The sequence below is a fragment of the Pinus tabuliformis genome, chromosome 5_1 (assembly GCF_031772625.1).
Source record: "Pinus tabuliformis cultivar Carrire ecotype Pingquan chromosome 5_1, CPIR1, whole genome shotgun sequence".
Lineage (NCBI taxonomy): Eukaryota > Viridiplantae > Streptophyta > Pinopsida > Pinales > Pinaceae > Pinus > Pinus tabuliformis.
In genome coordinates, this window is record NC_142305.1 from 212,581,596 (window position 1) to 212,607,157 (window position 25,562).

At 40.9% G+C, this 25,562-nt stretch overlaps 1 protein-coding gene across 2 annotated transcripts in view; it reads left to right on the forward strand.

Annotated features, from left to right (window-relative positions):
* APC6 (anaphase promoting complex 6) overlaps nucleotides 1-25,562 on the forward strand; it is a 320,808-nt gene that overhangs the window by 215,330 nt on the left and 79,916 nt on the right. The window contains exons 13-14 of one of the 2 annotated variants that reach the window (XM_089431966.1): nucleotides 22,707-22,820; nucleotides 25,196-25,295. In XM_089431966.1, coding sequence (XP_089288092.1) covers nucleotides 22,707-22,820; nucleotides 25,196-25,295 — 214 coding nt within the window. The remainder of the gene's footprint in view (nucleotides 1-22,706; nucleotides 22,821-25,195; nucleotides 25,296-25,562) is intronic. The other variant, XM_089431967.1, reaches the window with a different exon arrangement.

Below are 25,562 nucleotides of genomic sequence, written 5' to 3' on the forward strand. Positions count from 1 at the left end.
CAGGTTAGGCCACTTGAAGAAAATATTTTCCCACAATGTCTTCAATGAAGAACACTAAAGAATGGCAAAGACAAGATCCATGTTGAATCTTTGGCAAAATAAAATTTTATTATCTCCCAAATCTTGTGGAATGAGGTGGAGTGCCCTATCACCCACCAAAAGTGGGTGATCCAAATTGATGGCTTGTATGCTTCCATCGATTTTTCTAATATTGTTGGTTATCCACACATTATTTTCGAGAAAGCCCTTGAGAAGTTGCCGTCTTTTCAGGGAAATAATGCAATAAGTGTGAAGACGCACCTTAGGAACTTCAACCTTTGTGTCAGTAAGAGTTGCAACAACAAGAAGTATGAAGATGTAAAGATGAAGCTTTTTTGTCTTATCTTTGGAAGAGGATGCCTTGGATTGTTTTGCCGAGCAGAGTAATAACTCCTTCGCAAACCTCAAGCAGATCATTGATGCCTTCAGTAATAGATGGGGTGATAAGAAAGAGGATCGACATTTATTAGCTCCTCTAAGTGGGATTAAGAAGAATGAAATTGAAATTATGGAATGGTTTAAGAAAAGGATCAATGATCTAATCAAGAGCCTTCGCCAAGATATCATGCCCTTGGGTGCTTCCATTCTCATACACTATATTGATGCATTCAGTGGAGACATAGCATATGAGCTGAGGGGTAAGGAATTGAGAATTTTGAAGGTTGCATAAAGCATAGTTGAGAAGATAGAGAAAAACATGCAAGCTTCAAGGAAGTCAAATCTTCTTGGTCTTATAAGAGAAGCTTCCTCAAGGTCTCATGAGTCTAAAGGTAAAGTAGATTAAGGAAGCATCTTGTGACCCCATTAAAGAGTTGACACAAATGATAAAAACTATGGAATTCAACTACATTCAATTGATAAAGACCATGGAAATCAATCATGCAAATCAGATGAATGCTATGCAAAATAGGTTGATTGCCATGGAAAGGTCACAAGCGAATAGATTGCAGCCTAGGCCTAACGATGGGTGGTAGAAGAAGGGTTGTCCTCAAGATCAAAGACCATCAAATCCTTTGGAATCTATTAACTTGGTTGATCAAGACCTCCCTTATTGCAGGCCTTGCCCACCAGGGGCTGGGATGTGCATAGGTTCCTTTAATGATGTGAGGGACACTCATGGGCCCTAGGAACTAGGGTGATGGCCATAATGACAAAGGGTAGAGCTCATGTTTGGCTTTTCCCCATGTGCTACATTAGATGACCTGACCATCTTTTGCGTTTTATGTTTTTCTTTTTCTTTTGTTTCTTGCTTGTAACCATGATATGCTTTTAACTCTTTTTTAGCTACATCAACCTTCGGGCCAACATTTACAAACCCAAACCAGGTATGTGGACAAGGGGAGGGGGTGTGCCAATGCCTTGTGGACCCAAAAGATGAAGATGATGAAATAGGGCTTGTAATGTGTGGAGGGGAGTAAAAAATGTGGAATGAGAAAATGGGACCATGCTACCAAAATCAGGGTTTCCTAAAGCCATATGCCAATTAGGGAGATCCCGCGAAACTAGGATTGAAGATTAACCTCGTATTTAAGGTAAGGGAACAAAACCACAGTCAAAGCCCTTCCTTCTTCCAAATCACCTAATAATCCATGCCTAAGATGCCCAAATGAAAAACAAACACAAGCAACCAAGTGCAAAATGAAAAACATACCTTTTGGGTTAGATTGCCCACCTTCTAACATATGCTCTGGACAAAGGGGAGAGGAAACATACAACTGATGCAGGGAGCAGAGACAAAGTCACATATCACATCAGCTACGTGGTGGCTCTTAAATGCTGCTCGCTGCCGACTAGAAGAAGATAAACAAGAGAAAAAGATCTCCTAAGGGTCCCCTGTTGATTTTTGTAGCATAGGATGTGCTCTAGCCTTGAAACTTTGCAGAGAGGCTAAGACACATGCATTCTCCAAAACTCACAAACCTTTTATGGAAATTCCACCTAGAGATGATTTAATTAAAATAATTAACTTTTTTAAATGGTTCCCTATATCTAAACTTAGGAAATCTAGTTAATTAGAGGGTATTAATTAAATCAGATGTGAATCTTCTAGAAGAAGATGAGGATCAACTCCAAGGTAATCTTAGCCATCGATTATGTTTTAATCCTAGCCGTTGGAGCTCCAGCAAGAGATTATAAGGAGTTCGATGTGGTTGGAGAAAGACAATTGAGTAGTTCGATTTTGCTAGAGAATTGATTTCTTGAGTAGGAACAATGATTTGCTGAAAGTGATTCAGTAAAGTCGAAGAAGTGGGAGAGGGGCAGAGATAGTAGAGTGGAGGAAGTTTTCTAGATCTGGGGAGTGCAAGGCAGAGAGCAGTTTAGTGAGGCAGTGCAGTGTTTCAAAGGGAGTTTGAATTCCAACTGGGAGAGACGAGATTCAGTGCCAGAAGCCAGGGTGTGAGACCGGAGGGCCAAGAGGTCGAATTTCTAGATAGCAGGAGGTCAACGGAGGAGGTGACGCAGAGCCCAGCCAGGGTGATGCAGATCTGCGTAGGATTGATGTAGAAGCTGCACAGAGGTAGTGTGGGGCCAACCAGGCAGCCCCTGATAAGTGTCGGATCTCCTGATTCAGTGTGAGATTTTTCTCACTAACATTTTGCCAGTGTTTCTCTCTATTGGATAGCCAGTTTGGGCATCCAACGATTTGAACTCAGATTTACTACTGCATAATAATTAAAACCCTCTGTTGCTGCACCGGTTTTCCCAAGTTGGGTTTTTCCTAGGACATTGTCCAAAAAAATTGTGGTGATGTGTGTGTTTATTTCTCTCCACTATAGTGTTTAGTTTCTGCAGTATTTTTTGTGTAGGCTGCAGTGTATGTATTTCAGTATTTGCCATAGAAAACTGCAAATAACTTGTTCAAGTAATTTAACAAGTAGCAGAAATATTATCAGTTTGCTATAGTAGGAATCGGGTAACCAATTTTTCACTTGGTATCAAAGTACAGATCGTAAGCTAGAGAGCTCAACGCAAAAGGAAGGAGGCAATTCGAATTTTTGCGTAGACAGCAATACGAAACCCTCAGGGACAGCGTATTCCCTTGACTAGGAGGGTCAATTTTTTGTGGAAATTTTACTTTTCCGAGTGAGTTGACAGAGAAATTAGATTCTCCAGATTGAAGCTTTCCAGAGGCAGAAGGGAGCAATGTTGTTTCCTTGCAGAGCAGATCTTCAGCTGGGATGTAGATATTTTGCAGTAGTTTCTGGCGGAATAATGTCAGAGGGAGAGAATAACACATAATGAGGGAATTTCTTCTTTAGAGGACTTCCAACCAAGAATTCTAAAATTTTCTAACAGAGCAGCAGTAGCTAAGTGCAATATTTATCAGTCTAGAAGGGAGTGCGAATAGCTGGGCAACAGTTGCGCAGAGAAGAAGAGAGAGCAATTCGACGTTTTCAGGAGAGATGGCATCAATTGGGTTGAGAGGTCAAGATTAGTTGGATGGAGCCTCCAACTATGTGGTCTGGAAGACTAGGATCTCCTGCCTTCTAGATGAGCATGATCTCAAAGCTTATGTCAATAGTGTGGTAGCTGTGCTCGCCAATGCAGATCCACTCAAGAAGTACAAGGCTGAGATGGCGAAGACTAAGAGGATCATTCTCGATGGGGTTCGAGATCATGTAGTATCCCATATAGCCGACAAGGATACTGCCCGATAGATGTGGGAAGCCTTAGCTATGCTATATGAAGGATCTTCCGAGCAACAGAAGATGTACTTAGAAGAGAAGTTGAGATGCACGAGGATGCAGAAAGGGGAGCGAATAGACCCCTTCCTTAAGAGGCTTCAGGAAGTCTGGGATCAGTTGGCTTCAGTAGGGTCAGGGCCCCAACCTACAGAGTTTGTTCGATTAGTGTTGAATAGCGTTTCTGAAGATTGGCAAGTGTTTGTCTAGAGCATCCTGGGCAAAGAACACTTGCTAGATTGGGAATGTGTGTGGGCTGATCTGTAGCAGGAGGAGATGAGGTGTGATCTGGTGAAGGCCACAATCAGTGGCAGTAGCAGCAGTGGGACGAAGGCAATGAAGGAAGAGGAGGACGTGGCCCTTGCATCAAAGGGGCAATAGGAGCAACGTAGGAGGAAAAATGACGTTTCAAAGATCAAGTGCTTCAGGTGTGGTGAGATGGTTCACTACAACACTCAGTGTCCTTTTAGAATGAGGGCCAAGGAGGAGAAGTAGGATCAACAAGCTGCATCCGTTGATATTGATAGACTTTCCTCTAGGCTGGAGGAAAAGTTTTCCATGATTGTCGAGATGCATCCAGGGGTGAGATGGGGTGATCTAGAGTTGTAGCCTCAGAGAGCTACATGATGGGTAGGATCCTTGAGGAGTCCACCTCTTGGATCAAGGCCTTGCTACGCGAGCCCGTAGTCAGCAGTAGCACGATGGACTGGTGTCAAGTGGTGCAGTCAGGTGGTAGAGTGACAGATGTAGTGGTCAGTAGCGGTCTGATACTGAGCAGCGCAAAGAAGAGTTGGAAACAGTGCAATTGGCATAGAGCAGAGTTAACAACAACGCAGAGGCTTCAGTGACAACGTAGAGTCAATAGCAGCGCAGAGGCTTCAGTGACAGCGTAGAGTCTAGCAGCAGTCGGAACTCGAATGACAGATGCATCATAACTAATTGGATATTTTTCCGTCGCAGATGTTGCAGTTGCAGTAGAAGCAGAGGGAGAGAGGGTTGCAGTGTAGATGCAATGGTTGACAACAATTCAGCAGGGTCAGCAACAACACAGATGCAACTCATCTCAGAGTTTCCAGTAGTTGGTGGGCAGTAGAGCTAGACATCAGCAGCACAACAAGAGGTGTTGCAGAGTTAGAGTGGTTCTCTAGTGGGTTGCAACACTAGAGCATATTCCTCGCTAAGAGGGAGTGCTGGTTTTTGTAGCATCGGATGTGCTCTAGCCTTGAAACTTTGCAAAGAGGCTAAGACACTTGCATTCTCCACCCAGAAATCGTTTATGGAAATTCCACCTAGAGATGATTTAATTAAAATAATCAACTTTTTAAAATGGTTCGTAATTCTAAACTTAGGAAATCTGGTTAATTAAAGGTTATTAATTAAATTAGGTGTGAATCTTCTAGAAGAAGATGAGGATCAACTCCAAGTTAATCTTAGACATCAATGATTATGTTTTAATCCTGGCCGTTGGAGCTCCAACGAGAGATTATAAGGAGTTCGATGTGGTTGGAGAAACACACTTGAGCAGTTTGATTTTGTTAGAGAGTCGATTTCTTGAGTAGCAGCAGTGACTTGCCGGAAGTGATTCAGTAAAGTTGAAGTAGTGAGAGAGGGGTAGGGATAGTAGACCGGAGGAAGTTTTCCAGATCTAGGGAGTGCAAGGTAGAGAAGGCATAGAGTAGTTCAGTGAGGTAGCGCAGTGCCACACAGAGGCAACATAGAGCTTAAGAGGGGGTTCAAATTCTAGTTGGGAGAGACGAGATTCAGTGCAAGAAGTCGGGGTGTGAGACCGGAGGGCCAGGAGGTCGAATTTCCAGACAACAGGAGGTCAGTTGAGGAGGTGACGTAGAGCCCAGTCAGCGTGACACAAATCTACATAGGATTGACACAGAAGTTGCGTAGAGGCAGCATTGGGCCAGCCAGCCAACCCCTGATCAGTGTCGGATCTCCCGATTCAATGTGAGATTTTTCTCACTAACTTTTTGCCAGTATTTCTTTGTATCGGATAGCCAGTTTGGGCATCCAACAATTTGTACTCATATTTACTACTACATAATAATTAAAACCCTCAGCTGCTACACCGGTTTTCGCAAGTTGGGTTTTTTCAGGCATATTGTCTAGAAACGAGTGTGTTGATGTGTGTGTTTATTTCTTTCTAGTGCGGTATTTAGTTTCCACAATATTTTATTTTGTGTAGGCTGCAGTATATGTATTTCAGTATTTGTCGTAGAAAACTACAAGTAACTTGTTCAAGTAATTTAACAAATAGGAGAAATATTATCAGTTTGCTACAATAGGAATCAGGTAACAAATTTTTCACATCGCCACTTTTGGTGAGTAACATTTGTCTCCAATTGGGACATGAGCTCATCATAGAGGGCATGATCCATGTACTCGAACAGGGAGGTCATTAGAACTCTAGCAATCTCTTGGGATATAGACCTGTGTCTAGCAAACCATAAAACAACTATTGGAAGCATGTGCATTGGGTGTACTTTATCAACCATGTCTTTCATCAAAATAATAAATCCATATAGAAAAGTAAATCTATCTAAGATGCAATCTAATCTAATTGAGGACATAATATGATGATAATGGGTATGCAAAATCGATATGCAATGCACCTACACTACCACGCATGCTAGATTTTGCAAGTGCTAAGTATAGTCATACGACCAATGTAACTAGCATATTAACAGGTCAATATAATACCCTTTCCCCCTATGATTAGAAAAGACGTGGGATAAGAAAACATCACAATCAATCATGGAAGATCTATATATAGGGTCATATGGGTGAATGATAACATGCTATGAATGATGTAAAGTAGTTATTACCCCCTTACAGTGGGGTAGTTCATCGCCCACGAGGGGTTGGGACGTGCATGGGTTCCTTTAATGATGTGAGGGGTACTAAGAACCAAGTTGACGGTCATAATGATAACGGGTAGAGCTCATGTTTTGGCTTTCTCCCACGTGCTATTTTAGATGTCTCGACCATCTTTTGCATTTTATAATCTTCTTTTCCTTTTGTTTCTTGCTTGTGGGCATGATAAGCTTTTAACTCTCTTTTAATTACATCAACCTCTGGGACAACATTTCTAGGCCCAACCTAGATATGTGGATAAGGGAGGGGGTGTGTCAGTGCCTTGTTATCCTAGTGGTCATGTGGACTCAGAGAAGGGAAATGATGAAATAGGACTTGTAATGTGCGAAGGGGAGTGAAAAATGTGGAATGCGAAAACGGGACCACGCTACCAAAATTGAGATTTCCCAAGTAGTGCCCTTCCTAAAGCCATAGGGCAATAGGGGAGATCGAATGGGAATAGGATTGAATATTAATCCCCCATTTAAGGTAAGTGAACAAAACCATGGTCAAAGCCCTTACTTCTTCCAAGTCATCTAGTAATCCATGTCGAAGATGCCCAAATGAAAAACAAGCATAAGCACCCGATGGCACAATGAAAAATATATTTTGGATCGGATTGCCCACTTTCTAACATATGCTTTTGACAGATGGGCGAGGAAACATACAACTGATGCAGGGAGCGGAGACAAAGTGACACATGACATTGATTACATGGTGGCTCTTAGGAGCTGCTGGCTGGAAGAAGATAAACAGGAGAAAAAACTCTCCTAAGGGTCCCCACTTTTGGTGGGTAACAGGTCGAATAGGTTAATCAATATTAGTTAAGTCCAAAACTGATACATACCTTGATATTTCAGTGATTAGGGCCACAAAAATCTAGGATGGACAATAGAGATGTAAATGAATGGCTTGATGTAATACACTGGTTCCACCACCAAATGTGTGCTTCAGAATAGTTTCAAAGAGAACCAAAATATGTACTATTGTATTGACCGAATTAATGTTCCATAGGACAGATCAAGGCTTGAGTATGGATGCCACTATGATGTCACTTCTGTGGACTTCTATGCAAGTCTTCAAAGGATCCACATGTCTTTCAGGGATTTGTGCATGGATTATTCCAAAGTCATGTATCAAATGTGACTTGGACTTTACCTATCACAAAGGGCCAAAAATTCAGATGATTTGGTGCCAATATGTGCCATTGGTTTGCGCCCTAAGAGGGCCGAAGTGTTGGAATTTCTAAGTCTAACTGTTAGAAACCCTTCATGTACTTTTCTGATTTATTTATGCCTAATTGTTCTGATTAATTAACAAGTTATTTACCATGTAAATATTGAAAATAAATACAAGTACATGCTCAACACATTACGATCATCAACTGAAGGAAACAAAGCAAGTACACAAGTGACACCGTTGTTTTTGGACCAATGTCCCTGGAAAAACCCAATGCGGGAAAACTGGTGCAACTATCTGAGGGTTTGTATTATTAAGCAGTTTCAAAATACAATTTGGGTGCCAAAACCGGCTCACCCAACATAGAATAATCTCGACTGTAGTACCTCTCCTTTAGAGACAGATATTCCGGTTGAAACACCAGATAAACACTCCGACAGCTCCTAGCTCCAATCTGCCCCACGAAAACCCCAGTGTCAGCGCTTTCTGGCCCAACGTTTGCCCAACCTCACCCTGGCTTGCCCTGCGTCAACCTTTGGAGGCATTGTGTCAACCATTAGAGACTCTGCGCCACCCACGCTGGCTCTTTGAGGCACTGCGCAACTATTGGCTGCCTCTGCGTGAGCCCTGGTTGGCTCTCATGAACCTCTGGTTGGCTCCACGTCCCTCTCTCCCGATTTCTGCGCTGATCCTCCCGGTACTATGTCCTCCTCTCTGCTTCTGTATTCACTGCCCCTCAGTTGCAACTCTGATCACTCTTTCGACTTCCTCAGCAAACCCTGCCCCAGAAAATCGAAATCTTGATCAACACGGTGTGTTCTCCAACTGACCCTCAAGCCTCTTCTTGTACTTTTCTTGTTGACACTTCAATGGTCAAGATTAAGTCCCAAATCAACGGCTAAGATTAGATCTGGCTTGATCCATGACTTTTGGACCATTTTAACTCAATTTTATATTAATTCACATTAATATTTTATTTTCACATTAAAAATATTAATTATTTTAATATCTCCCAAACTGGTTAGATTTTGCCCAAACCATTTTTGGGTTTTGGAAATCTCATGTGCTTTAGCCTCTCCACCAATTTTCAAGGCTAGAGCACATTTGACGCTACCCCAAATCAGCACTCCCTCTTAGCGAGGACTATGCTCTAGTAATACTCCTCACTGAGTATCACTCTGATCATTCGACATCGGCCCCTGTGCTGATGGTAGGCTTGCTATCCAACATCCTTTGCACTGCTGCATCATGTACTGCTACCCATGGCCTTGCAACTACCAGTGCTGCATCTGTATGACAACTCCCTTTGCATCCGTGCTGCTGCCCATGGCCCTGCCACTGCCACTGCTACATCTGCGCTGCATCCCCTCATGCTGCATCGTGCTGCTCATAGCACTGCCACTGCTAACTGCTGCACTGCAACTCAGTTACTGAGAAGTAAGTAACTGATCTCCCAACTCTGACATCTCTGTCAGGGTAGAAACACTCCCGATCCTAAAGCTCTCTCTGTCGCTGACAAGTGCTCCCTCTCTGACCTCCGCGCTGCTGCAACAAATCCATGCATGTCGCACTGCTGCCTCATGCTGTCCTGGGAATCCTGCACTATAGCTTCCTCTGTCGCTCCATTCGCATCCGTCTCTACTAACATCTGCCAGTACTGCTACTCCTCTTCGGGGCTCCCGTAGTGAGGTATAATCCAAGAGGCTGGCTACCTCGAGGATCCTGCCCCTCATCACCTGTAGTCCGTCTGACTACACCTCGATGTCCCCCCACTTCTTCTCAAGTGGCGTGTGAGCACTCATAGCACAGTCATTATCTGTCTCCACTTCCTTCTCTGCCCTTGCTGATGCAGCCTTGGTCTCTAAAGCCTCTCCTTTGCTCTTCTTCCTCGGACACTAGCTCGCATAGTGACCGAGTTCCCCATAGTTGAAGCATTTGACCTTGGAGAGGTCCTTCTTCTTTCGTTTCTCCTGCTTTCCCTCAAATGCGAGGGCAACATCCTCCTCTTCCTGCTTCTTAATTCTGATCCCCTTACTACTGCTTACCGCCTTGCTTAGCCTTCTGATCTCTTCTTGGCGAAGAGCCGTCCACATTTCCTCCCAATTTGGAAGGGTCGCCTTGCCTAGTATGCTATGGACAAACACCTCCTAGTCTTTAGAGACTGCGTTTACGGCTGTTCTCACCATCAATTCTTGATCCGACGTGGCACCTATGGAAGTCAACTGATCCCAAATCTGCTTCAATTGACCGAGGAAGGTGTTGATTTGTTCTCCCTTCTGCATCTGGTATGACCACAATTGATTTTCTAGTAGCATCCTTCTCTGTAGAGAAGTATGCTGGTAGAATTTATTTAGGGCCTCCTACATCTCATTTGCCATGTCCTTTTAGGCAATATGTGGTACTACATGGTCCTTGACCCCGTCAAGGATGATGCTCTTGGCGCTTGCCATTGCCTCCACGTACTTGTCGTTCTCATCTGGGTCAACTGGGATCGCTATCGTCCTCAAGGCGAAGTGGTTGACATGACTCCTGTCTAGAACGAACAAGATTCTGGCCTTCCAGACTACGAAGTTTGAGGCTCCGTCCAGTCTGTCCTGGTCTCTTACCCCATTCATTGCCATCTCACTGCTCCTCTACTTCCCTCCTGGAAGTTCTTGGTGTGACTCCCTCTGAGCCTCAATTTCCCTCCTGGAAACCCTTTTGCCAATGTCGAGATGCCCCCACTCTGATCGTTAGTGCAGCTGCACCACTAATCCAGATTTCTTGGCTAGAAATCCTCGGTAGCAACTCCCTCCTCCTTGGTCTTGCCTTGTTAGGTATTGTTTTGACTACAGTACCCCACCATCTTTACTCTGCAACTTACCCACCACCTCCTAAGTTCCAACAAACTGAAGGTTAGAGCTTCTAGGCTCTGCGCAATCCCGACACCAACAAAATGTGCACCTCTTGGCCATGGGCGTCAATCTTTCTTGACTAAGAAAGATGACTGGGCACTGCGCAGGTCGAGTATGCTACACTCTGCCACTACGCTGATCCTCTTCCCGGCTCAAACTTGATGACGCAGGTACTGCGTCACCCCTTCCTTGCTGCTTCTCTGCTAAGAACAACTTTTGTCATTTGGGACAACTGTTTTCTGCTGTTCCTGCTCTGCTCGCTGATGTCCTCAGTTCTCTTGTGATCTGCAACCACCCTCTAATACCATGTTGGAATTTCTAAGTCTAACTGTTAGAAACCCTTCATGTACTTTTCTGATTTATTTCTGCCTACTTGTTCTGATTAATTAACAAGTTATTTACCATGTAAATATTGAAAATAAATACAAGTACATGCTCAACACATTACAGATCATCAACTGAAGGAAACAAAACAAGCACACAAGTGACACCATTGTTTTTGGACCATTGTCCCCGGAAAAACCCAATGCGGGGAAACCGATGCAACTATCTGGAGGGTTTGTATTATTAAGCAGTTTCAGAATACAATCTGGGTGCCAAAACCGGCTCACCCAATAGAGAGTAATCTCGGTAGTGGTACCTCTCTTTCAGAGATAGATATTCCAGCTGAAACCCCAGATAAACACTCTGATAGCTCCCAACTCCAATCTGCTCCACGAAAACCCCAACGTCAATCGCTAGGGACTGCGTCAACCGTTTCTAGCCTAGCGTCTGCCTAACATAACCCTAGCTCGCCCTACGTCCGCCTCTGGAGGCATTGCGTCAGCCCTTAAAGCCTTAGTGTCACCCACGCTGGCTTTCTGAGGCACTGCGCAGCTCCTGGTTGGCTCTGCGTGAGCCCTGGCTGGCTCTGCGTGAACCTCTGGCCGGCTTTGCATCCCTCTCTCCCGGCTTCTGCACTGATCCTCCTGGTACTATCTCTGCCTCTTTGCCTCTCTGCCCCTACGTTGCAACTCTGATCACTCTTTCGACTTCCTCAACAAACCTTGCCCCAGAAAATTGAAACCTTGATCAACTAGGTGTGTTCTTCAACTGACCCTCAAGCCTCTTCTTATACTTTTCTTGTTGACACTTCAACGGTCGAGATTAAGTCCCTAATCAATGGCTAAGATTAGATCTGGCTTGATCCATGACTTTTGGACCATTTTAACTCAGTTTTATATTAATTCACATTAATATTTTATTTTCCCTAAGCTTAGACTTAGGGAATCCATTAAAAATGTTAATTATTTTAATACCTCCCAAGTTGGTTAGATTATGCCCATACCATTTCCGGGTCTTGGAGATCTCATGTGCTTTAGCCTCTCCACCAATTTTCAAGGCTAGAGCACATCTGACACTACCCCAAATCAACACGAAGATCTCAGACAATTTTGTACACAAAAAATAGATTAACACAAAAGATTGTTGGCACAAGTAACATCGACTTCCACAAGGATTTACTTAATTTCACAAAGGCTTCAAATCACGTCCATATCTCTACTTCATGTGCATTATACTGCAACGAAAGCCATAACCCAAAAAATGTAACCATTAGGCCCAATACCCTTCAAAAACTTCAATCTTCTGTTGGATAAGCTTGACTACCCAAGGCCACATAGGTATCTCAAAGAATTTTTCACAAGATAATCAAATACATGCCTTTGAGGAGAGATTGCGTGTTCTTTTATAGTGAAGAAGAGGGAGCTCTTGTTTGAGGCCGAGTTATGCCAGTGGAGGGAAACTGAAGTTAAAATTTGACTTTCAAAATTATTGTTTGGATCGAAAAACCCCAACGAACAATAGGGCCAAATTAACTTTTAAGTATTTGATAATATGCCCTTGGTAAATGTCCTTGCAACAAATGATGGCCTCAAAAAGCTTCTTAAATATCGAGCGAGTGTTGAGTTGCAACAACATCTTATTTTGGGTACTTGATTAACAAAAATGGGGCTTTGATCTTTAAATAGTCGTAACTCCTAAACCATGAGGAATTCAGAGACGTACCACCTACCATTAGAGTGGACATAATGAGGAGCACCAAATGTTGATGATCCTGATCCTAAGAACCCTAATTTTCTTCGCCAAAATCTTCATCAAACACAAGGTACACTGCAGGGGCTAGCTATCTTCTAGGACTTCTTGTCCATTGGAGGTTCCAACTGATGCAATATACGATGTATACTAAGAGCATTCAAAGACAGACATTGGCATCAATGACAACACCATTCAACATGATGTTGAGATCTAATCTCAACGATCAGTTACTTTGGAGGTTAGGATTGTGGATTCGGTCAATAAACCAAACTTATAAAAAGAATGCCAGGCTAAGGGAGAATATTTGATCTTGAGCAAAAAATACAATTAGAGTGAGATTTCAGTGATTGGTTGGAGAAGGACTTCCATTCAAGTGTGCATGGTTCGAGGAAGAGTCCAAGAGGCAGCAATGGAGAAAAGTCGAGATCAACCAACAAGATTGAAGGACAGATCTATAGAGGGGTTTGATTGGTTGGATCAATTCCAGGATTATCCATGTATGTATTTTTCCTCCAAGGCCATTATCCTGGGAAGGAGCCCTTGCAAGTTCTTAAGTTATTTGAATGAAGAATTAATTTGAAGGGTAAAAAATCTTTGTGTGCATTTGTGAGATTGGTGTGTGATTTAATTTTCTAACGTATTTATTTTGTTTACATGTTAAAATCCCAACCATACTTTGATTTAGTAGATTTGTGTAGTAAATATGTTATTGCAAGGAAATATGCTAGGTAATAAATTGCTGGGTTGTTGGGATTAAGGAAAATTTAACATTTATGTGGTGTGGATTCTTGATCTCATTCTTTGTCTAGAGAAATGTATGAGGAGATATTCTTGAGTTGGTCATGGGTTCTAGCATATGGTTTTTGGCACTGGGTTTACTATAGCACTTAGTATTAACATAATGTATTCCATGTAATAAATCCTATTTAAAGGTCCAATATCTCCCATTGTAAAGTGCCTCAAGTGGTTGGTCTTGGTCAGATTTGGCAAGGGTAATGTGTTGATTTTGGGTAGCATCGGATGTGATCTAGCTCCAATATTTTGTGGAGGGGCTAGAATTCATGAGATCTCCAGGACCCAAAAATCGTTTGGAGAAATTCCACCCGGATGATGAGCTATGAAAATAATTAATATTTTTAATGTGTTCCTAAGTCTAAACTTAGGAAAATAAAAATATTAATGGGTATTAATAAAGATATGAGTGAGAAGCTTCTAAGAGATGAGGACCAAGTCTGTTTTAATCTTAGTTGTTGATTAGGGACTTAATCTCGGCCATTGGTTCATCAACAGGAAAAGTATAACAGAAGACTTGAGAGTCATTTGGAGACACGCCGAGCAAATCAGCGTGGAAAAAGTCTGCAAAAAATTGGGATTAAATCCTAAAATTGCGATTTTTTCAACAAAACAATTTAATCCTCTGATTTTTTGCGGACTTTTTCAGAAACGAAAAAATCACGATTTATTTGTTATATGCCCGATTTTATTGGGAGTCGACCTAAAAAGTCGGCTGTCTTGAGAGTTGAGACTAAGACAAGACTCAAGATTCAAGAGTTGATTCACTATTTTGATATGTGATGTAGCACTAGACTTCATATACACATTATGTATTAGCTTTCTTTACATGTTTATGTGGAAATGCATTTATTTGATGTTGTGGATACTTTAGATGTTAAAAAAAATAAAAAAATGAATATTTTCGTGTTTTTTTAATTTTGCTGACTTTTTCAAAAAACTCCCGACTTTGACTTTTTCCACATTGGGGAAAATACTTAGTAACCTGAGGGAAATCGATTCTCAAGGAGAAATATTTCGATTTCAGAGGGAGAGTTGCGGGGTGAAGGAAGAGGAGGGTTTTAGCATTAGTCAGAGACTGAGGAGGAGGTGACACAGTTCCTCAGAGAGACAACGTAGAGGGAGAGCTCTGAGAGATAGCCAGGCAGGGACGAATTCTCACGCAGTCCAGACGTAGTTGACGCATGGATGATGCAGTCCTCACGCAAATGATGAAGGGGTTACACAGTGAAGGCTAAAGGGTCTTTGGGGTGTCAGAACTTCTCCTAGCTGAGGAGGAAAAGTATCTCTCTATGTACTGCAGAATCATTCCTTGTAAAGAGATTGTTGCTGAAGAATAATAAATAAACCCTCATTTGCTGCACCGGTTTTCTCGCATTGGGTTTTTCCAGGGACAATTGTCCAAAAATAATTGTGTTGATGTGATTTATTCTTGTGCTTGTATATCACTGTTATTTTTCTCTACGCTGTTATGTGATAACTGCAATAGAATTTATTTTAATGTTTACTTAAGAGTTTTGTAAACAACTTATTGTGAGAAATAAGTAGGAGAAATAAATCAGTTACTGCAGTAGAATTTTGTGTTAGAAATTCTAACATGGTATCAGAGCAGAGATTAGGCAACATGATTAAAGAATTTTCTATGAGTCAGGAGCATGATGTCGGGGCATCAACTCAGAAGGACTCATGCAGATCTCCAGAGGAAGAAGAGAGCACGAGGAGCATGGATCATGATTATTCTATGTTAGCTTCCAGACTAGAAGAAGAAGTCACTTGCATAGCGAGTTCTGCCTCCTCTGAGGTTTGGTATATAGATAGTGGAGCTTCCTGGCACATGAGAGGAATACGAGAATGTTTTTCAAATTATCAGGAAGAAAGGATGAACTTCAAGATCACCATGGGAAATAAGTCAAAATGTACCCCCGTTGGAAGAGGTACTGTAGTCTTTCAAATAGAAGTAGGGGATCGACTTCGAGCAACCAATGTGGTGCATGTGTCGGGATTGGGGATGAACTTACTCACTGTATCTCAGCTTCAAAACAAGGGCTATGATGTTTCCTTCATTAAGGAGAAAGTATATGTCAAACACCCGAGTTGGAAAAAGAAGGCCCAAATTGGAGTCAGAAGTAATAGGCTGTATAGATTACAATTAGAATCTCCAATGGCATTGATAACCAGTAGTGGGGAAAAAGATTTGAATGAACTATGGCACAGGAGGATGGAACACTTAGACCATGGGGCTCTAAGAATTCTTGGGAGAACAATATTAGGAGTTCCAGAGTTGAGTACCAAACGAGATGATGTATGTAGAGGATGCCCACTAGGCAAGTACGCTAAAGTGGCATTTTCCATAAGCAACAACAGGGCTAAGAGTGTTCTGGGGTTGATACACTTAGATATCTGCAGACCCATGTCCACAAAAACTCTTAGTGGTGCCGAACAGTTCGTCACCTTCATTGATGACCATCCATAAAGACTTGGATCTACTTTCCAAAAACCAAGGATGAGCTTTTTGGTCGATTCAAAGAGTTCAAGGCTCTAGTTGAGAATCTGATAGGAAAGAGGATAAGGATATTGCACTCAGACAATGGTGGAGAATACATCGACAAGGACTTATTGATTTTTGCGCAAGGGAAGGCATTAGAAGAGAGTGGACAACCCCCTATAATTCGGAGCAGAATGGAGTGGCAGAAAGGAAGAACATGACTATTGTTGAAGCAGCCAGGGCAATGTTGTATGATCAGGATATGCCCAATTTTCTATGGGCAGAAGCATGTAACACGAAAGTGTATGTCCAGAATAGGTCTCCTCACAAGGCATTAGGTAAGATTACTCCGGAGAGTGTCTTCACCGGTAAGATGCTTGAGGTGAGTCATTTCAGGATATTTGGGAGTTTGGCATACTGCGATGTACCCGAAGAAAAGAGGAATAAATTGGATCAGATTGCGGAAAAAGGATATCTTGTGGCATATAGCAAGAATGCTAAGGCATATAGAGTCTATCTTCTGGGGAATAGGAAGATTGTAATTTGATGGGATGCAAAGTTCATGGAGGACAGAGCTTTCAGGAAATCTTGAGAAATGCCTTTTGAAGAGTAGTCAAAGGATGATCCATTGGTCCTGCCACTTCGACCAGCGGAAACTAGCACCAGTATTTCTCCAAAAGGCAAAACTCCAGAGGTATCACAACAGGTGGAGACTCAGGAAGAGGAGGAATAGATAGATATATCCACTACTGGTGGTAGAACGAGCCGGGAACTTCGACAGATACTACGAGATGCAGAGGATTTCGTCGGTGCGCCCAGGAATGAGAAAAGGGAGCGTAGACAACCAGGCATATACCAAGCCTTGGTGGCTCAAGTTGGAGAATCCTCTAGATTTTAGGAGGCCATTCAACATCAAGTATGGGTAGATGCTATGGTGGAGGAATACAGTTCCATAATGGTCAATGATGTCTAGGAAGTGGTACCTAGGCCTCATGACAAGTTAGTGGTACGTTCGAGATGGATCTACAAAGTCAAATAGGCTGTAGATGGCAGTGAGGAAAAATACAAAAGCAGGTTTGTGGCTAAGGGGTATGCTTAGAAGGAAGGGATAAACTACGAAGAAACGTTTGCCCCAGTAGCCAGGTATACTTTTTTAGATCCGTGATATCCCTTGCAGCACAGATGGGGTGGGAGATTCACCAGATGGATGTCAAGACGACGTTCTTGAACGAGGTGATAGAAGAAGAAGTATACATTGAGCAACCAAAGGGTTTTGAGACACATGAGAAGAAATCTCATGTTTGCATGTTAAAGAAAGCCTTGTATGGGCTTAAACAGGGACCTAGAGCATGGTACGGTCGAATTGATAGTTATTGGCAAAAGATGTGATTCGTCAAGAGTGATGTAGATCCTAACCTCTACTATTTGATTGTAGAGAATGAGCCTTTAATCTTGGTGTTATATATGAATGATATTTTCTGACAGGCTTATCCAGGTTCATCAAAGATTGCAAGGAAAACCTAGCTACAAAATTCGACATGAAGGATTTAGGACGAATACATTATTTCCTGGGGTTGGAAATTTGGCAGCAAAAGGGTGGGATTTTCCTTGGACAAAGGAGATATGCTACAAAGATTTTGAAAAGATTCAGAATGCAGGACTGTAGACCTATGGCTACTCCAATGATTACAAACTGGAAGAAGATTGATGCATCCGAAGATAAAGAAGTCGATCCCACCTTGTACAGGTAGCTCATAGGGTCCCTGATGTATCTGGTCAATACCAAGCCAGACATTTGTTGTGCTGTCAACACCCTCAATCAGCTGATGGTGGAACCAAAGAGGGCGCACTGGGCAAGAGCCAAGCATGTTCTCAGATATATACAGGGAACAATTGAGCATGGACTGATGTACACTCAAGGCAATGACATCAGGCTGAGTGGGTTCACTGACGTAGATTGGGCTGGAAGTTCATTAGATCGGAAAAGTACCAATGGGTTTTGTTTCAACATTGGATAGGGAATGACCTCCTAGTGACTTTGTGTGAAGCCATATGGCTTAGGAAATTGCTTGTGAATCTATTCAGGAGAAGGATGGAATGACCAATATTTTGTGTGATAATTAGAGTTGCATCAAGCTCTTTGAGAATTCAGTTTTTTATGATCGGTCGAAGCACATGCACATCAGGTGTCACTTTGTCAGAGACTGTGTCCAACGAGGGGTCGTACAATTGAGGTACACCCCAATAGGAGAACAGGTGGTCGACATTCTCACCAAGGCTCTAGAAAGAACAAAGTTTGTTTATCTCAGGGAGAAGATGGGGATGGTTAAGAATCTGTTTCAGCAGCAGAAGCGGATAGTTTAAGAAGTCGCAGTGCAACTGTTAGCAGTGGTAGTGCTATGGGCAGCATGATGTAACATATTCAGAGGGAGTTGCAGTACAGATGTTGCAGTGAAAGTTGCAGTGTCATGGGCAGCAGTACAGGGTGCAACAACACAATAGATGAGGGACAACATGCTGAGCATCAACAACACAGAGGATTGATGTCATGGATCAGTGTGATGCTTCTATTGGGAAGCATTGCTAGAACACATTCCTCTCTAAGAGGGAGTGTTGATTTTGGGTAGCATCGGATGTGATCTAGCTTCGAAATTTTGTGGAGGGGCTAGAATTCATGTGTTCTCCAGGACCCAGAAATCGTTTGGAGAAATTCCACCTGGATGATGAGTTATTAAAATAATTGATATTTTTAATGGGTTCTTAAGTCTAAACTTAGGAAAATAAAAATATTAATGGATATTAATAAAGATATGGGTGAGAAGCTTCTAAGAGACGAGGATCAAGTCTGTTTTAACTTTTAATCTTAGCCGTCGATTAGGGACTTAATCGCGACTGTTGATTCATCAACAGGAAAAGTATAAGAGAAGACTTGAGAGTCATTTGGAGACACACCGGGAAAATATTTAGTAACTTTAGGGAAATCGATTCTCAAGGAGAAAGATTTCCATTTCAGAGGGAGAGTTGCGGGGTGAAGGAAGAGGAGGGTTTCAACATTAGTCAGAGACTGAGGAGGAGGTGACGTAGTGCCTCAAAGAGACAATGCAGAGGGAGAGCTCTGAGAGACAGCGCAAGCAGGGACGAGTTGTCACGTAGTCCTTATGTAGATGACACAGTCCTCACGCAAATGATGCAGGGGTGACGCTGTGAAGGCTAAAGGGTCTCAAGGTGTTAGAATTTCTCCTAGCTGAGGAGGAAAATTATCTCAGGTGTTTTCTTGAAGATTTCTCTATTTACTGCAGAATCATTCTTGTAAAGAGATTGTTGCTGAAGAATAATAAATAAACCCTCATCTGATGCACCAGTTTTCCCGCATTGGGTTTCTCTGGGGACAATTGTCCAAACTAACTGTGTTGATGTGATTGATTCTTGTGCTTGTATATCACTGTTATTTTTCACTATGCTATTATGTGATAATTGCAATAGAATTTATTTTAATGTTGACTGAAGGGTTTTGTAAACAACTTATTGTGAGAAATAAGTAGGAGAAATAAATTGGTTACTGCAGTATAATTTCGTGTTAGAAATTCTAACATAATGAAGATAGCTTTGTTTGATTTTCCTATGTTTGGGTTAACATTATCAAATGTTGTATTTTATCTATCCGTGTTTGTATTTATCTCTCTCATGGGTGTAAAACTTAATGTGGTATCAGTGCCCAGATAAGGTTGGACTCTCTAGCGAGAGTGGTTTGTGATATGGGGAGCCTTAGGTTGATAACGATGCTGCAAAAGTGGAGTTCTCAGAAGCAGCATGTGGATGGATTCTTATGGGTAATGAAAATGATGTTGTTGGAGAATTTTTGGATGATGGTATTAGGTTGGGAGAGCTTTGTCATTTCTTGGGAGATTGTGTTGTGGTCTGTGTTACCATGCACTTGGCATTGGGCCCACATGGAGATTTCTTCATAAGTCTGATTAGTTCACTAAGTGGAAGGAGTGCGCAACGAGCTCAAATATGCTTTGTAGAGGCTTGGAAGAGGATAGCAAAGGGATGATTCTGCCACCCATATATGCTCCAACATTTGGTGGATCAAGCAACCAAGCTGGTAAGTATCATCACAAACCCAAAATGTATGGAATGGTACCTTTGGATTTTTTCTGTTGTAAGAAAATAGCTCATAAGGCTAGCAATTGTAGGCACTCTAGAAGGGTAAGCAGACCATGCAGGAAGTATTGTTAGTTTTGCAAGCTAACTGGACATTCGGTGGCCAAATTTTGGACGCTTCACTGCGAATTCCATCCAAAGAACCAAATAGCCAAGAATAAATCTTTGAGAGTCGAGGTTTAAGGGAAAGAGAAGCGACCTGCACCTGCAGCTCAAGGAGGGGCAATTGTCCAACAACTTATTGCAGCAGAGAATGTCATATGTAGCCTTGAGATGGAAATTAGGCTCATACCAAAGGCAGTTCCTATTCAGCTCTTATCTTCCATCCTATTTTGGAGGCACCCCTTCTTGGAGATCTGTAGAAGACTCTTTGATGATTGCAGAGGAGGTAGGCACACAGATGCAGGGAAGAAGATCAAAGGGAGTTGAAGCTTTTAGGGGATTAAAAACTTACAAACGGGGAGGTGTAATCCGAAATGGATCCTCTAAATAATCCCTCTTTTTAACTTTGTAAATAACAAAATTTAATTTTGAAAAGTTGAGAGAATTGTCCAAAACTACTTTTTACTTGGAAGATGAAATGAACCACTATGAGGTTGGCCTTCTAAGGCATTCTGTTAAATATGAAGGGTGTGGAAAAGAAGGGAATTCAATGAAGAGAGTTGGAGAGGAAATGGAGAAGGAGAAGATGAAGAACTAGGAAGAAGAAGCCTGTTTGAAGATTGAAGGCTGTATCTTAGCCAAGGCCATCTGCAATCTTGACAGTCAGTAAAATCACATTAAGTTTCTGCTTGAGAATGCAGCTCACATTTCTAACCATTTACTGACCCTAATAAAATGCCCAGCAAATGTTGGGTTTCCTGTGTGGTTTTCAATGTAAAAGCTTTCTTGTTATGGTGTGTGATTGGTAGTTGCTAGTTAATTGCATCATTTCGGTTGACGATTGTGTGTTTCTCTCTCTGTTCAATTAACAAACTAAAATGTACTCCCATAACCTTGTTACAGTTGTGTTTTAATTGTTGTTTGGATACTGTTTAAACCACCAGGATTACTCCAGAACTGCATTGAATCTCTACTTTGGTATTAATTTATTGAATGATGGGTTTGTTGAGGGATTTCCTCTGTCATTTAATGGTGGATCGACCACTGGTTTGAGTCTAGCTGCATATACCACACTTTCCAGCACCTTTATTAATTGCTGGAGTGGTTGGCTTGCTTTGGAATGCTGTGTATGCTCTGCATGGGTGTAATTACTCTCCTAGAGCTGCCCTTTGTCTCTATTCCACCATATACTTAAATCCACTGTGCAGTTTCAACAACCCTCCATGTTTTGTGCAAGACAACAACAAACACATTATTTACATCCACAGCCATTCCTTTTGGCGATTAATACATTCTCAGTGCGTGTATCTTGTTAAATTACTCAGCATCCATATGTATGCTTAGGTAATTGCTTGATTTGGAAGAGGATTGAGTGCCTGAGTATTTTGTAGGCACATTTCAAGAGTAGAATAACCTTTCGATGAGTATATGCATGCAACCATACGTATACCCACATTGTGTGCTCTGTTGATATCGACATGTGAATGGTGTGACTTTTGTGAATGCTAAGTAGGCACATTGATATGCAAAGTACTATTTCATTTTGGCATTGCTTGTTAATGAATGCAGTTTGCAAACAGAGTTAGTGCTATGTAGACTTGTTTAAATAAGCAAGGTTTATATTCTGCTGGCTATAGATTTCTTTGGTTGGAATTTCTAACCAAGCATTGCAACCAGTGAACCAAAACCAGTTGAAAGGGCATGATCTCAACCTATTTGTAACTGCAGGGATCTCAATTTTATTCTGTAGAGTGTCTGTGTCGGTGAAGCATACAGCCCATGGGCCTACTCTCTATGGATCATAATCAAGACGTTAATGAGATATTAAAAATGTCAAAAGGTATCTCTATGAAGTAGAAGAAATGATCATAGGTGAAGAGATCAATAGGAGAATTGAAGATCTCCTAAATACCAATGAGCCCAAATCAGAAATGCAAAAAAGAATTAAAGTAGGATGAAAGAAATTGATAGATAATATCACATGAGAACTTCAGAAGTAGAAAGAAGATAAGATAAATGAAGGTCATTAAGAATATACTTGAATAAGTCAATCTCTATCTTGAGAAGGTAAGGGAAAATATTTTTGTGAATTTCAAGACAAAGAGGAAGCCTGCATGGAGATTTTTAAATTTAACCTATATGGTGGTATTCTCTCCAAGGCAAGTGCATTTGAAGATCAAACACAGAGGCTAGAGTGTGTCATTATACCAGAATATTGATGATAAGGTTGTGGACAACGAAGAAAAATCAACAAAGGTGGAACCATATTGACATCTCATCACTAAGGGTGGAAAAATTGAATATATGTTTTTCTTATCTAGGGATTCTTAGCTGCAACTTTGTTTTCTCAAACTGAGCATCGAGTTGATTTTAGTATTTAACAATTTGCATCTGTGGAAGAAACTTAATTTATTTTGTGGTGCTTTACAGGTATGAGAAAGCTGTACGGTGGTTTGAAAAGACTCTAAGTCTCGTTCCATTACCATTGACTGAAACTTGGGAACCGACATTGGTAAACATGGCACATGCATTACGAAAACTCAGGTATGCCATTTTTTCTAGAAAGAGAGTATTGTGAATTTATCTTAGCTTAGAGCATATTTAATCAATTCATACTTATTTTATTCCTTCCATATGTAAACGATGAGGCCAGCTTATAATATCTTTCTGATCCTCTAATTGTTGCATGAAGACCTTGGTCTTTGGTCAAGAATAATCAGTTCAAAACATGACGTCCTTCTTCAGATAGAATTCATGAGTTTAACTGAAATTGTACTATCATCCTTGGATCTCTAGGTGTTCTGTTTAAGTATTTTAGAAAAGTTATTATTGGTTTCACTTTAAGAAAACTGTACTCTAGGAATAGGCACTCAATTTGTTGCATCTAATTCAATTAGTCTTAAAGGGAAAATACTCTGCACATTCTCTTGAATGCACTTGCAAAGGATTTCAGGCTTTTCACAGCCACAGGGCAGGATTGAGCCTTTCCTTTCATAACTTGCAAACAACTCACTAATTTATTTTTGGCAGGCTTTGTATTTCTTTTGCCTACTTTAATACTATTATTTGAAATTGGCCATATGATTTTACAGAAAGGTAATTAGCTATGTTGCACAGGTTCGCGAACCAGGGAGTGGGGTTCTCGAATCCGTCCTGGGTTCTTGTCCCTATGTACCGGATTTGGGTACGGTTGCTTCTAATAAGAACCCATAAGAACTGGGTTCTTCTATGAAGAACTGGGTTCTCCATTAAAAAAATTTGGGTTCTTTTGTCTTGACGGTATGGAGAACCCTGATGATGGGTACTTGGAACCCCAAAATCGGGTTGTTTGGGATTCTTTGGGGTTTATTTTAGTTTATATTTTAAAATTTTTAAATAACTTAATGGGCTTCCCCTAATATTTCAAGTAGCTAGTTCTTCATCTTGTGAGAGGTATTGGAGTACTTATGCCTTTATCCATTCAGTAAAGAGAAATAGGTTGGGCTCAAAGAAGGCAAAGAACTTAGTGTACATTCATAACACACTTTGTCTCATATCTCGAAAAGACCCTAGGTACAAGGAGGGTCCTTTCAAGAGATGGGACCAATATATAGATGTTGCTATGTGTGTGGACGAGGAGATACAACCAGATGGCCTTATTGAGCTACCTCCAGTTGCTATGGATGAGTAGGAGCCTCAAGATGAGAGTGATTCCTACCTGGTGAGAATACTAACTGAAGATCTGAGTGATGCTGGTGACATGGCTTGAGGAAGCCATTGTTCACAATTAGCTATTTTTATTTTAGTATTTTAAAATTTCCTAGTTCATGTTTGGAGATGCCTTACGGCAAATTTTGAATGTATTATGACAATGGACATGTATCATGATTCTTATTAATATGTGAAATCCAATTTGCACTTGATATCAAACTAGAAATTTTGAAATTTCAATGTGAATGTTGAATGTTCAATGGTGTGCATGTTTAAATCTTTAAAGTTTAAATCATAAATATTTTAGTTTTCTTGTTTAAAGTTGAAAAATATACAAATTCATATATTATAATTTATAGAATATAATATTTATATATTATATATATAAATTATAATATACCCCCAAAGAACCCACGTACCCTGTTTCAAAAAATGACGTACCCGTCCCTGAACCAACGTTTCCTCGCAACATAGGTAATTAGAACCTATGAACTTTTTCTTGTTTTTGTCATAAAAGTGGCTTCATTCGTTGAACTGTACTTATGGTCCTGGTGGAGAAATCACATACTCATCATGAGGTGTAATTTATGTTCAACCTTCTGGTTCTTTATACAATTTGAAGTTTTTTTACTAAAATTCTTTTCTTTCTTTAGGTGTGGCAGCATAGATATTTTCTATTTTGCTTTTACCTCGTTGATATGCTTGGCGTCCTTTATTTCTGTTTCTGTTTAGTATGCTTAGAGTCTGTTAGCCCCATGTGATAATAGTAACTTTTTATTTAATCTGAGTACCTTTGTAATTGTAGCAGTGTGTTTTTTAAGTTGATTATTTATGTAATGTGTTCAATCTATCATCTGATCAGCATATCAAAATATCAGTTTTTAAGATCCTTCCATGCATTTGTACAAGGCTTTCTATGTCTGCCAGCTAGAGTTCATATAATTATGAACTAGAACACAATATAGAGTTGATCCATGATATATACAAATCAAATATGTTTGCTTCTGAATCACATGGTGAACTGTTCTAGAATATACTCTGATCAATGAATTGCAACGGAAAATTTTAACACAATTTCCACTCTCTGCAATAGATAAATATTGTTGATTTGACCACGTATAGTCAAATTTCTCTAGTAACTGCGAGTTATATGCTGACAGAATTAATTTTATGAACCCAACTATCCCTTTCTTTACTCTATTCGCTCGAACTTACATTTTTGTTATCAGACGTTACGTTCATGCAATCAAATCATATGAGAAAGCATTGGACCTTTCTTCGAGGAATGTAAGCACATATGCAGGTCTTGGATACACTTACCATTTGCAGGTATTCATTTTAGCTCATCTGCATTAAGTTTAATTTATCCAATTTCAATGTAAATGTGAATTCCAAAAGTGTTGCTAGAAGTTAGCAAAACTGATATATATCTTTCTTGTTTTGTTGTAAAACTCAGACAAGTATCTAGAAACATTCTTACTGTATAAGCCACATTTTGTGGTGCTGAAAGGGCTCCTGATTTGGCCTTTTACATCCCAACTATTAACCTTATGTATTTGTATGATATATTTGAAAGAAAGGGCGTGATAATAAAAT